Source organism: Mus caroli, unplaced genomic scaffold, assembly GCF_978045245.1.
Source record: "Mus caroli unplaced genomic scaffold, Mus_caroli_1 scaffold_19, whole genome shotgun sequence".
NCBI lineage: Eukaryota > Metazoa > Chordata > Mammalia > Rodentia > Muridae > Mus > Mus caroli.
This window is the reverse complement of record NW_028227274.1, coordinates 66,647,119-66,659,390: the sequence shown is the minus strand read 5'-3', so window position 1 is coordinate 66,659,390 and position 12,272 is coordinate 66,647,119. Positions and strand designations below refer to the sequence as shown.

At 44.5% G+C, this 12,272-nt stretch overlaps 1 protein-coding gene across 1 annotated transcript; it reads right to left on the bottom strand.

The window, feature by feature from the left end:
• Positions 1-8,860: 8,860 nt before the first annotated feature.
• Mc5r (melanocortin 5 receptor) lies at positions 8,861-11,540 on the bottom strand. The gene is made up of 2 exons (XM_021151071.3): positions 11,308-11,540; positions 8,861-10,352 (listed from the first exon to the last, which is right to left on the bottom strand). Exons 1-2 carry the CDS (start codon positions 11,406-11,408, stop codon positions 9,335-9,337), a joined length of 1,119 nt encoding a protein of 372 aa, XP_021006730.1. The 5' UTR covers positions 11,409-11,540; the 3' UTR covers positions 8,861-9,334.
• Positions 11,541-12,272: the final 732 nt, after the last annotated feature.

Sequence of the window (12,272 nt, the reverse complement as noted above, 5' to 3'; positions counted from 1 at the left end):
CACAGCAATGCACTTGTGCTGGCCCAGAGGAGTATGCCCAGTCCATTAGCCTGGTCTCAGTCTAAGCATCCTTTGAGTAAAGTCCTGTGAGGGTACCCACCCATTCTCAGACTGTTACTCAACCATCATGCTTCGCTCTAAAGAGCTGCGAGGAAGCCCGTGCAATACTGAGTCAAGCACACCAGTCTTTCATTCACAGGCATTAATGTAAAACTGAGACTCATCCGTCTCTTGATGGAAGGGACTCATACACAAAGGGATTAGCTGACCGGGATTCGTGGGAACTTGCAGAGATTTGGGAGCCTGGGGGAGTCTGACCTTAGTCCTCAGCACATATGTCATGGCTGAGTAGCGTGCTGTGCTGTTGTTGTGAAGATCCTAACAGTCGAAGCAGGGGACTGTCCCTGACTCTTTTGCCCACTTGTGGGACCCTTTCCTTCCTACTAGGTTGCCTTTCCAGCCTGGATATGATGGTATGTGCCTGGTCTTGCTGCTATGCTGTTTGGTTGATGTCCCTGGGAGGGCTGCTCTTCTCTAAGGGGAGGAGGAGGGAAGGTGGATCTGAGGAAGAGGAGAGGCACACAGGGCAGGGGAGGCTGGGAGGAGGAGAAGGAGGGGAAACTGCAGTCTGGATGCAATATATTGGAGAAGTCTTTTTAAAAGGAGGGAGCATTGTAAATAAAATAATTGCTTTTGAAAAAAAGCAAGCATTGAGAGTAGCAAGTCTGGATTTGTTTTAACTGGGGGTGGGGGTGGGGGGTGGCGGTGGGGAATAGAAAGTGCACCCATGCATTGAAAAATAAATAGGATGCTATGAAACAGAAACAACAGGCAACAAAAGTCATATAAATGCAGCAGATTTACGAGTTTAAAAATTCAACACAAAAGTGACTGTATACGCCTGACATCCTAGCACTTGAGAGACTGAAGCCGAAACTTGTCCGGCCTACATAGTGGGACCTAGTCTCAGTTGACAAAAGAGAGAGTAGTCTTTCCGAAAATGAGAGGAGAGAGAGAAAGAGAGAGAGAGAGAGAGAGAGAGAGAGAGAGAGAGAGAGAGAGAATGAATCAGTGCAATCAACCAACACAGAAATGGAAAAGAGAATATAAAAGTAGCCAAAGAAGAGAAATAATTTCCATCACAAAATACTTTCTATGACAAAGCTGGCATTGCTGACTGTCCCATCTTCTTTTATAGCCTGTGATTCCATCCTGGTACAGAGCTTGAGCCATGAATTAGCCTTAAGATGATAAAAGCATGACTACCTTACAGGACCTGGTGAGGTCCACACCAGTCAGGAAATGCTTACCTCCAGACTTCTTTGCTACAAAAGAGGGATATACTTTCCTCTCGGGTCTATCCCAGACTGTAGAGTTCCTATGTATATAATGGACCAAATTCTAACGCTATCCAATGTGACTGTCATTCTGTCATTAACCACATGCAGTTAAGTGAAAATATAAAATCCAGGTCGTCAGTCACACTGGTCTCATTGTGAATGTCTAATTGCTGCATGTGGTTGGGTTTCCTCTAACATGCAAAGCAGAGATGAGCCATTTATGTAACTTCTGAGAGCACCTGCCCTACCTAATAAGTCACTCCCACAAAGGTTCCAATGTTCTCATAAGGAACACTTAAGAACCACTCTCTGAAATAGCAGAATAGACCACAGCTAACAACGGGGATTCACTGACAAAAAGCCATCTGACTCACAGGAGCATGAACAAGATGATCTCTGAAGATCTGCAAAATGAAAAACTCAAGTCGGGTGTAGAGGAGTCCAATGTCATTGTTGTGGAGGATGACTGAAAACAGCCATTCTGGAGATGCTTGCAGGCAAACACTGACAGGATCAACTTGACCCACTCTCGAATTACCTACGAAGCCTGTCTCAATGTGGAACTTTCAAGACCAGTTTGGCCTATAGGCATGTCCTGTGTGAGGGAGTTTTTAATTGGGTTCATCGAGGTGGGAAAGACACACCCTGAATGTGGGAAGCCCCAGTTCACAGACTGGGCCTTACTGAATGAAACAGAGAAATGGGGTTGAACACTAGTGTGCATTCATCCATTCTTCTCTGCTCTTGACTATACATGCAACTTGCTTCAAGTTCCAGCCATCTTGATTTCCATATAATGGTGCACTGTTAGCTAGGGTTGTAAGCCCATTAAACCCTTTCTCACCTAAGTAACTTTTGTCAGAATATGTTATCACAACAGGGCACTGAACTAGGACAGTGTGTGTGTGGGTGTGTGTGTGTGAGAGAGAGAGGGAGAGAGAAGGAGTTTATAATACAATGAAGTATTATTCAGCCATGTAGAAGAATGAAGTTCTGTCCTTTATACCAAAACGGATGGCCTGTGAGATCACTACGCTAAGCGAGATAAACCACACACAGAAAAACAAGTCCTTATGTTCTCTCACACGTGAAAGGTTAAAATAATAAGCCAGCCTGAATAGTATGGTGATTACTAGAGGCCAAGGAGCAGAAAGAGTGGGTGAAAGTTGAGCTAATTTGAGTGTCTATTGTACGCAAATGGAGATACCTCACTGAACCATACTCATGTGTACAATTAGTATGTGTTAATCCGTGGGTGTTTTTATTTGCTGAGTCAAAATCTTTGAAATGTATGAGGTCACTCGGAGAAAAATTAGATCTAAAAAGTAGTAAGGTTGCATAGAGATACGGACTCAGGACGAGCCTAAATGTGGGACATGGAAAAGAAACAGACAAGGCTGGGATGCTGGCACAGAGAAGAGGGGTCGTAATCAGGATAGGGGATATTGGAGAAGCCAAGAAAAGAAGTTTTCAGAGGAGACAATCGTTACAAATGAGGTGAGATGCTCAGAGACAGAGAAGACTGCTGAGTTGGTGAGCAGCACTCATTGGTGTGGCAAAGGTAAACGAAAACTAAATGGGCAAGATAGTGCTGAAGAGAAGCACGGTGCTTTAAAACGCCTTGAAAGGGCTTTTAAAAGCCACCAAAGTTGTGTCGCAAAGATCCCTAAGTCTACTTCTCAATGTTCCTGTGTTTCTAGTTGCATAGTGCTAACAGATATCAAGACATGCTCAAGTGTCAAGTTACAGGGAAGGGGGGAGAGAGGACGGCACTTACAGGCTAAGCTGACCTTCCTTCCCCCTGCCACTGTGCACTGAGAGTCTTATCATCACCACATCACCATGTAAGAAGGCAAATAGGAAAAATAAACATCTGGTCGTGTCTTTTCTTTAGAACCGAGATTGAAAGGCTTAACGACGTTTATTTGTTCTTCAGTAACAGTGGTAATGCAATGGGGGGAGGGGGAGAGGAGAGAGAGGAAGAAGGAGGAGGAGGAAGAGGAAGGAAGGAAGGAAGGAAGGAAGGAAGGAAGGAAGGAAGGAAGGAAGGAAGGAAGGAAGGAAGGAAGGAAGGAAACACAATGGAGTAAGAACATGATATAAGGAGACAATCTCAGGCCTGGCCATCCTGGGCTTGAGTTTCTCTTACGAGATCTCCTGATTTAGTGAGTATCTTACTGAGACATGGCACCTTTAACACATCTGACTTCCAGTTCTCTCCATCCCTGCCACATAACATGGCCCCGGCCCTGGCTCTCACCAGGTCCCCTAGTTTCTGGTCACAGAAAGTAAAATGCTTAACATGACTATTGCTGTGATGAAACTCCTCCATGACCGTGGCAAGTTGGGGAGGAAAGGATTTATTTGGCTCACACTTCCATATCACTTTCATCATTAAAGGAAGTGAAGCCAGGAAAGGAAAGGAAAGGAAAGGAAAGGAAAGGAAAGGAAAGGAAAGGAAAGGAAAGGAAAGGAAAGGAAAGGAAAGGAAAGGAAAGGAAAGGAAAGGAAAGGCAGAAACCTGGAGACAGGAGCTGAGGCAAAGGCCGTGGAGGGTGCTGCTTACTGGCTTGCTCCCCATGGCTTACCCACAGTGCAGTCTTGTAGAGGGATCTTCTCAATTGGGGTTCTCTCCTCTCAGATAACCCCTCGTTAACTTGACACAACACTTTTTAAGACATAGCCTTCAGGGGGTGGGGGTTCATCCCCAAGACCTCAGATTAGTAAGTATCACAAATATGAAACATGTTACAAACTTAAAAGTCCCATATTATTTGCCAATTCAAATACTTTAAATTTTCTGTCTCTTTTTAAAAAAAAATATCTTGTAAATCTCCATTTAAAAATCAAGATCTCTATTAAACTCCAAAGTCTTTTAATGTGGGCTCCTATAAAATCATAAACAAACTAAATATTTTCTTACTTCAAGAAGGAAGAACCAGGGCACAATCGCAATCTGAAGAACGCAAAACCACACTCCAACGGTGTAAATGATTCAATTTCCAGTATCTGGGATTCAGTCATTGTCTTCTGGGTTCTTCCAAGGGGCTTCTTGGGTCACTTCTTCAGCTCTGTCCTCTGATGCACACACAGCTTATCCTCTATGCTGAAGCCAGTTCCACCCCTCTGCTACTGTCCTTGGCAGTCATCCCATGGTACTTACATCTCCAAAATGCTGGGGTCTCTGCTGCTACTGGGCTGCTCCATCACCAACAGCCTCTCCCGGCCTCTCACAGTACCTAGCCTCAGCTGCTTTTCATGACCCCTTCATGCCTTCAAAACCAGTACTACCTCGGTGACTCTTTACCAAATTGAGCGTCCTTACAGTCAATATTTCAGCCCTACGTAACCAGAACCACAGATTCTTAACTCAAACTACGCAACATCCCTGACAGATTTAAAAGACTCTCAGGCTCTCCCCTCCATCACCTACTTTTCTCCTATCACACTTATCTTCCAAGCCCCCTTAGAACAGATCGACAAAATTTGAACACTCAATGGCTTTCATAGCCCAAGGTTCCAAAGTCCTTCTGCAATCCTACCCCCCCCAAAAAAAATAACAAGATCAAATCAGTCACAAGAATACCTCAGAATCCTGATACCAATTTGTCTTAGTTAAGATTACTATTGCTGTAATGAAACACCATGACCCAGAGCAACTTGGGGAGGAAAGGGTTTATTTAGCTCACACTTCCACATCATCAAAAGAAATCAGGGGGCTGGAGAGATGGTTCAGCAGTTAAAAACACTGACTGCTCTTCCAAAGGTCCTGAGTTCAATTCCCAGCAACCATATGGTGGCTCACAACGACCCGTAATGAGATCTGATGCCCTCTTCTGGAGTGTGTCTGAAGACAGCTACAGAGTACCCCTATAAATAATGATCAATAAATACTATTTAAAAACTAAATCAGGACAAGAAATCATGGAGGGCAGGATCCTGGAGGCAGGAGCTGTTGTAGAGGCCATGGATGGGTTCTGTTGACTGGCTTGCCAACAACCCAGTACTGTGGAGGCATTTTCTCGATTAGGATTCTGTTTCAAGTTGACAGGAAATAGACCACAGATCTAGTCTCTTATTTCTGGCACAATTTAGTAATCTTATCCTTTCCCCTTGGCTGGAGTCAGATGGCTTTGCCGCCCCATGCTCCCCTTTCCTGTTTAACCTCAGTTCCTTACACAGGCTTCCATAGTCATCTCTCGACACTTCACTAGATCTAATATGTCCTCTTTTTAACATGTGAAGGAAATTCTTAGTGAGAAAGGAAGAAACAACCAGACAGCTCTTGATTGCCTTGGAGCTCTTCTGAACTGGCCCTGAAACTGTATTACCTGCCCCTGTGCAGCAATGCATCAAACGCTGCCTCCCAGGTATGTAGGGCCATGCCATGTGAATTTATTAACTATATAATGTATCCTTTTCACACACACACCACACACACACACACCACACACACACACACACACACACACACGATAATTATTCTTGGCCTTTCACTCCTTAAAATATATAATGACAACTCTGGTCACATGCCTGGCATCATGATACACATAGACACTGTCCTTGACTAGTGAATGTTCAGGCACATAGTATTTCCCTGGCCCACCTAGACATTCAGAGTGAAATTGAGTAAGAAAAGAAACTCACCTGTGTAAGCCAGGCATTAGATCTTGAGCAATCTGGTCCCTGAATAGCCAACTGTAAGAGACTCTGCTAATTTATTTTTAGCATAGCGTGATAGAAAAACAAGCAATAAACTGTTGTCATGTGACCTTGCTGATACTTGAGAACCAGAGTTTCTTAAAGTGGGCTCTTGGGCTAATAGTTTTTGGAAGCTTGTTAAAAACCCAAAAGCCCAGCTGGGAATGCCAACACACACCTCGGGAGGCTAAGGTAGAATGTTGCCCTTGGCTCTTCTCTGATCGCCAGTACTTCCAGCCCCGTACTGAGCTTATAAATAAGTGATAGTTCCAGAATAATTATGTACTAGGACATAATTTTCAACAATATAGAGTCAAGTATAAAGCCTATTTTATTTGTAGGATTAATATAATTTCGAATGTCTATACTATAGAATTTGCACGTACATTCTCATTTTGTAATATCTACCAGAAAGTTTCCCGAAAGATGAAAAAAAAAAAAAACAACACTCCAAATCTCACATCTCCAAATGACCAATTCAAATGTAGAGTTTAGTCTGTCCATTTTATTAATTATATACATGTTTATTAGTACAAATCGAATCATCCTTCTACTTTACTTAACAGTTTCTTTGGACACATATTTTACAGCAAATACATTTCCCACAGAGACATAAAGTTAACATGCAATGTCACATGTTTCACATGCATGTCTATTCTTCCTTTGCTGAGGGACCTTCATGCAAATGCATTTTCCACAGAAACAGAAAACTAACATATAATGCCACATGTTTGGCAAGCATGTGTATTCTTTTTTTGTTCTTGTTAAAGGGACTTCATTTTGAGGTTGGCTTATTTTCATAAATGTAACAAGTTACTACAGGCATATATTTTCCCAAACACAACAACAGTTGAACACAACAGTTGGGCTATATTGTTTACACAGAGATTAAAATGCAGTTGAGCCTGTTCTTAAATACCTTAATTGCAGTAAGTCATTTAAGCACCCAGAGAAGAGAATCAGACTAGTGACAGTTGGGTGTCCAGACAAGCAGTGTGACCACCAACATCAATGTCTTATTCTACCCCTGTGATCAGGACTAGAGTCACTTTGCTTAATCCTCAGGGATGCTAGGTAGAGGATTCATCTTGGAAATTAAAACACCGCAAGCGCTTGCTCTGTACAGAGGAGAAGAAGCCTCAGACAACCCATGTCCCAGTCACGTCCACTGTGACAGTGGACTCGGATTCCTATAACGGCTACAATGTGAACTCGGCTTCCTATAATGGCTACAATGAGAACTTTTACTTCCTGCGTGTGAATATTCAGCAGCTATGAACAGGAAACATTTTGAAAGGCTAGAGGCTCTTTGCAAATCAGTTGCAAACAATCTGCTTGTTTTCCACTTTGTAAAGATGTGGACATCTCATTCACCTACTGTTAACACCAGCACTATGGTTTTTGTTTTTGTTTTTGTTTTTCTTTGCTGAGCTTCTAAAGAGACCATTCTCATAAGCTAATTATGACACCATACTATAGAAAGTCCTTCTGCTCTTCCAATCTTCTGTAGACAGGACCCCTCTTACACCCACAGTTCGCTATGGGATGACCTGGATGTCTGCTGCCTTATCTTTCATTTGGAAGCAGCCTAGATGTCAAGTATCCAACCACAGAGAAAACACTAATTCCAGCACACTACTGCGAAACCGAACCTGTGAGCTGGAGGGACTCATACCCCTTGCTTCAGACGAAGATCCCAAAAATAACAGCACTGGAACACAAGGGCGATTTTGTTTACATAGAGATTAAAATGCCGTCAAGCGTGTTCTTAAATACCTTAATATAAAGGTCAGGATTTGTTGCAAGTCATTTTAGCACCCAGAGCAGAGAATTAGACTCGTGATAGATAGCTGGGTGTCTGGACAAGCAGTATGACCACCAAGATCAATGTCTTATTCTACCCCTATGATCTTCGCTGGGATCCAGAGGGCCACGTGGCTCTGTGGAGCACAGCAAATCTCTTGGCATCCAAAACACTGCTCTGGCCACTGACACCTGTACCCTTCCTTCATGTGTGATCCCACCCATGTGGAACAGTTCTTTTAAATAACAAAAAAACAAAAACAAAAACAAACAAACAAAAAAAACCCATCCTGTATGTTTTTCAAATTTTACAAGAAGTTCTCCTTTTTTTTTTTTCAGGTAGTTTTTTTTTTGGCCATTCTGAGAGGTCAGCACAGAGGTGGAACCTGGGGAGGAGGGAAGGGCACACAGGCAGTGTCGTCAGGGTTAGTGCTTGAGATTTCGTCCCTTTCCTCTACTCCAGACTGGAGAAAATGGCATGTCTTTGCTGTGGACCAGGCCTTTGATGGTTGCTAGGGGCAGGTTGCTAGGGGCAGGTTGCTAGGGGCAGGTTGCTAGGGGCAGGTTGCTAGGGGCAGGTTGCTAGGGGCAGGTTAAGATGCTTCAAAGCATCCAATGAGGACCTTTCAGACACCAAGAACTGATAAATGATTATGTATGAGAAAGCCATTCTAGTTTGACTCTGGGTGGCACATGCTAAACGGAGTGAGGGCGAGGTTGTACCTAGAGTCGCCAATATGACCGCCCCCAAATTTCTTGGAAACACTGAATTGAGTCAAAAAAAAAAAAAAAAAAAAAAAAAGACAGCAAGAGGCATGGAGGTTTTCATAAAACACGAAGCAAGGTGTTTAGCATAGAAGTTTTATGTCTGAGTAAGTCCAAAACTATGAAGGACAGGAGTTTAGAAAGTTAAGGTTGGTTCCCGCCCCCCTGCCCCCGACAATTCTGAATGCAAGCCATAGGGCCAGAAGTCTAGGATAGGGGAGCTGTAGTAAAAAAAATAAAAACTAATGGAATTCTCAAATAAGAAGGAGCCAGATGTCTCTCCATTCCTGAAAAGAATGCAAAAGGTGCATCCTGCAAACATGGACAGCAGCATGGGGAAAGCTAAACCAAACACAAAAGCCACTCATGGTGATATAAGCCTCCACAGTGGTTCTTACAAGGACAGCTCACCCAGGAGGTTATGCATCTCCTCAGGTCACTTACCAGGTCAGGCAGAGGATGGTGAAACCTCCTAAAAATGGAATGGGGAGCAGAGAGTGAGCAAGGAGTAAGAAAATAATAATAATAATTAAAAAAAAACACAATTGTCACAGACCATTTCCACCACGGAGACAATTCACATGTGCATACCTCAGACACACAATAACCAAACTGAGCTGCAAAGGAGGCGAGGAAGAATACATCTGAGATCCTTAGCAGCCTTGCTCATGCCTTGGCTGAACCTAATTGACTGAGAGATGAGAGCCACTGAGAGAGGAAGGCATTTAATACCCGCCAAGGAGCCTACAAGGTCGCCTGAATCCGTGACAACAGATGATCTCCTTAAAGGTCCTCCGCATCTCTTGGCTGCGGAGGGCGTAGATGAGAGGATCGATCACGGAGTTGCACATGATGAGTATAAGGTACATGTTGAAGTAAGACATAAAGCAAGAGCAGTAGACGTTCTGAGGGCAGGAGATCATTAAGATAAGGTGAAGAAAGAAGGGAGACCAGCAGACAATGAAAATCCCCAGTAGCATGGTGAGGGTAATAGCCCCCTTCATGCTGGTCCTTTGCCTCACAGAGTTGTATCTGGGGGAAGCTGCTATCCGCTTGACATGGTTCCGGGCCAGGAGGAACATGTGTATATACAGAGACACCATGAAGAACAGCATGGTGAAGAACATGGAGATGAGGCAAATGATCACATACTTGGACTCATAGTAGATGATGAAAACAATGCCACAGCTTATGCAGAAGGTCCAGATGCAGGCGATGATCACCCCAGAGCGCCTCGCCGTCATGATGTGGTGGTAGCGCAAGGCATAGAAGATGGTGATGTACCTGTCCACCGCAATGGCCAGCAAACTGCACATCGAGGCCACCACGGAAATGCAGATCATGGAGTCGAACACGTTGTCGATGTGACGCACAAAGGTGTCGGCTATCACCAGGTGTTTATTATTTAGCAAGTATATGGTGACAGTCTCCCAGGCATTGGACATGCTCACCAGCATGTCGGCCACGGCTAAGCTGCCCACAAAGAAGTACATAGGTGAGTGCAGGTTTTTGTTCTTCACTATAGCCCCAATGACCAGGATGTTCTCTAAGAGGCTGATGAGACCCAGGGTCAGGAACACCTCCACGGCGATACCCATGTCTTCACAGGCCGAAGACTTGTTCTTGACATTTGATCCTAAAACGCCGTCCTCTGAGGCGTTCAGGGTAAGATTCGATAGAGTCAGGGTGGAGGAGGAGTTCATTGCTGGAAGAAAATGCCCCCACTTCTTGGCATCGGATTTACTGTAAGACAGGTTTGTTTGCCGTTGTTATTATGATCTCAAGAACGTAAGCGAATCCCACAGCACAGAGTGTGCCTACCGTACCAAAACCAAGTGCATCTACGGAAATGGCTGGATAGACACAGGTATACTGGAGTTGTGACCCTGCTTTGCCTCGGGCCCCTGGTGCCTCAAATTCTGTCCCTCTAATACAAGCCTGGTGTCTTCACAGGCTTCTTCCACATACTCACATTCTGTCACGCTCGGCTTACAGTGTTTTTGTGAAGCTTCCATTTTTATGCAAAGTACAACTTCTCTTTCCATGTCTGATTTTTTGACTCCTAAGTTCACTCTCAGAGGATCCCCTGAACCCTATCCAAACTCCATCAAAAGTCCCAGGCAGTCTCCAGATTTTCACATTATTGGGCGACTGCATCATATTTTGCTCAAGTGAGTCCAGATTGCTGGAGAACATATAAACATTCCATGAAGGAAGGCAGATTTGTCTGTGTTCTTATCATTAACCAGGACTCTCCTCAAATCCTCAATTCATCCTCTCCGGTGTCATGAAGGACTGGAGCAAAGGGGTGGCTTAGCTTGAGCGTAAACCCAAAGTTACTGTCTCCAATCGATAAGCTTACTTTGCAGTACGTTACGTAGAGAAAGACAACAGGACTCTCCCGTCAATAAATATTTTCCTTGAATTCTGAATAGTCTGAATTTCACTGAATCTGAATGCTATTTTTAAAAGTTCCACACGAGCACAGTGTGAGGGAATAATTATGAAATGTTAGAGCCAAACACATTCAGAGAGCCATCGTATTAGCAATGAGGTGGAACTATTAGATTGTAATCATTTGCAATACATTTACACTTCAGAGGTATAGATAGACCCATTCTACTGTTGCATTAACCACACCATCCAGCTGCCTTAAAAAAATAAAAAATAAAAAATCTCTAAGCACAAGCTGGCTCACCCATTCTGCTCTGCTCCGCTCAAAGGTACGCACGATTCCTCACGGGTTCCAAGCGGTTTCTGGGAGTTAAATCTTCTGTTTACCGGGCTCTGGTTTTGCATCCGAGCCAGGCGCCCTCACTGGACGCTTCGCTCTGCCTGGGCACCTGATGTCCACCTGGGCGGACCTCGGCGAGAGAGTAGGGCCATTGCCAGGGCGCAGTCTCCTCCCGACCTAAACTGGCACCTCACCACTCTGCTTTTAAACAGCCTCCGCCCGCCCATATCGCCGCCTCTCGGACTTCTGAGTTCTCGAGCAACTTTGCAGCCACCAGCTTGGGAACCTAGGAGTTGTGTGTGCAGTGCCACCTAGTGGTGCACCACTAGGTTGTTGCAACGCACAGCCTTTAGCTCTGAGGTGCTTCCAATTTAACAAATCTTTTCCCTTTGGTGCGCACAGATGGATTTTTCCAGTTGATGATTCTTTGTCTCCCCCCGTCCCCCCCCCGTCCCGCCACTTTCTTCTAACTCGCTGATTAAAATTCTGCCCAGTTCAATGACCTGATCTGCCCTGTTCTTTGTCTTTCCGCTACAGTGGCTCACCAGTGTGCCTGATACTTCTTTGGAAAAGCCAGAACCTGAAAGATCTACTGAGATTTGGACACACTCACACACCGAGAGACAGAGACAGACAGAGACAAGGAGACAGACTGGAGGAGAAGGGATAGACAGAAAATGCGGGCTTGGGGGTGGGGGGAGTCATCATGTCACAGGGAGAGACAATCTGAAATCTATGAAGAGGTTTCTTAACTCTGTACTGCAAAAGAGACCGGCTGGCAGAAAACACCCTACAATCTAAGTATTATCCAGAGTCCCCATCTCCAAGATCAGAGAGGGATCTGCAAAAGACGCGGGCTTCACAATAAAGTGCTGAAAGTGGAGTCTTCACAAAAGCCAGTTATCTGCCACACCTCCACCCCAGGCATG

Bases quoted from the DNA above. Each gene is read 5' to 3' on its own strand.
- Mc5r (XM_021151071.3), bottom strand. From the start codon at position 11,408: ATGCAAAACCAGAGCCCGGTAAACAGAAGATTTAACTCCCAGAAACCG. The intron at 10,353-11,307 runs GTGAGCCAGCTT...CCTGTCTTACAG, and splicing joins AGCGGAGCAGAGCAGAATGG to TAAATCCGATGCCAAGAAGT.